Genomic DNA, 1,517 nt, shown 5'->3' with positions numbered 1-1,517 from the left:
GGTTGAGAGACCAGCTGGTCAAATCCATCGAATTAGGAAGGTATGCAAAAAAAAAAAAAAGGCTCAATAAAGGTTTCACAAGACAAGAGAGCAAAGCAGGGAAGCGGGGGGACGGAGCAAAGGACGACGTGTCTGCCTTCACCGAGAGCACAGAAAGAGAAAAAAAAACAAAACATTTGAAGTCTTGAAAGTCTTCCTAACGTGCGTTCACATTTTCTATCTTCCACTATTCATCATAAAGTTATCAAGTGTGTTTAAAAAACATAATTTAAACAAAGAAACGCCCGGCTCTGTTAATTGCTTAAACAGTCAGACATGTATGGTGAAGGCCCAATTAGTATTGACCACAGCAGCGTTGTTTTTTTTTCTTTGCAAAGAAGATTTCAGAAGAAAAAATGCATTTCATTGAGGACGAGAAAGATAATGTTACTAACACTGCAGTGTTTCCCCTACCGTTATCCAAAGCGGGTGCCCCGCCCTGTCAACAGAAGCAAGCGCCCTGCCTACCAAAGTATCTTTCACCCACAGCTTCAACGCCACCCCCCATTTACAACTGCTGGCACTAACGCAGTGCTAAGCTAGCAGCACGCAATACAGGTGTGCTAGCTAAACCTACAGACTTAGCGCTCCGCTTCTCTCACACAACTTGATTCTGTTCACTTCCAGTCCAGAAAAATACTCATCTCAAAAACTACAATTACCATTTAAATACCCCAGTGACGGGGGACATCAGCATACCACTTGTTTAAACTTCTTTTAATGACCCATTGTTAAAAACAATGCACTATTGTTACATTTCTTTTTATGTACCACAGTTTTTATTTTCCTCTCTTCCAGCCATCTTCCTGGGTTCTTTCCGTATGCCTTATCAGGAGATCCGATGCATGATAGTGGAGGTGGATGAAGAGCAGCTCACTGAACCTATGATCCAGGTAAGACGAGTTTTGCCTCAAGTTGTGAAAATGTTTAAAAGCTTTTATTTTACAACTGAAGTGGATGAATTCCTTGAGCCGCCTACAGTAAACCTGGTCATACTAAACTCTGAGATGGAACAAATATCGAGAACCAACTCAGCTGACAACAAGCAACTTTTCACCTGAGGCTGGAATTGGATTTCTAGTGCTGCTCTTCTCCTACACACTTGGTCAGGTTCAAGCCCCAGCTCCTGCCTATTGTCTTGATTAGTTGTCAACCTTAAAACTACATGTAGCTTGAGGCCGCAGGTTTGGCCATTTGTAAACATACAGTGCAGCAGTTGTTACAGGACTTTGAGAGCACAGGCAATCCATCAACAAACACACACGTAAAGAAAAAGATTGATTTAACAGCAGATTTTACAGTTTGTCACCGCTAGCGAAGGAAAACCACATTAACCAGATTTTCAGATATAGGACATGACGAGCATTCATACAGGATTCCCCTGTCTGGTGTTTTGTAGCTCTCATGGTCATTCTTTGAGTTGTTGATTTTTGTGTTTGCCTTTATCCTTGTTCCATCTGGAATACATCAAGGAGCAG

The 1,517-nt window shown here is 41.9% G+C and overlaps 1 protein-coding gene across 1 annotated transcript in view; it reads left to right on the top strand.

The window, feature by feature from the left end:
* Positions 1–1,517, top strand: part of LOC119425512 (protein diaphanous homolog 3) — a 305,646-nt gene that overhangs the window by 92,645 nt on the left and 211,484 nt on the right. Inside the window, exon 21 of the mRNA XM_037693044.1 lies at positions 838–932. Within this exon, the coding sequence (XP_037548972.1) occupies positions 838–932 (95 nt within the window). The remainder of the gene's footprint in view (positions 1–837; positions 933–1,517) is intronic.

This window comes from Nematolebias whitei, chromosome 2, assembly GCF_014905685.2.
Source record: "Nematolebias whitei isolate Nwh7 chromosome 2, NemWhi1, whole genome shotgun sequence".
Lineage (NCBI taxonomy): Eukaryota > Metazoa > Chordata > Actinopteri > Cyprinodontiformes > Rivulidae > Nematolebias > Nematolebias whitei.
Note: the sequence above shows the minus strand (reverse complement) of the source record. Positions and strands in the feature narration are given on the sequence as shown.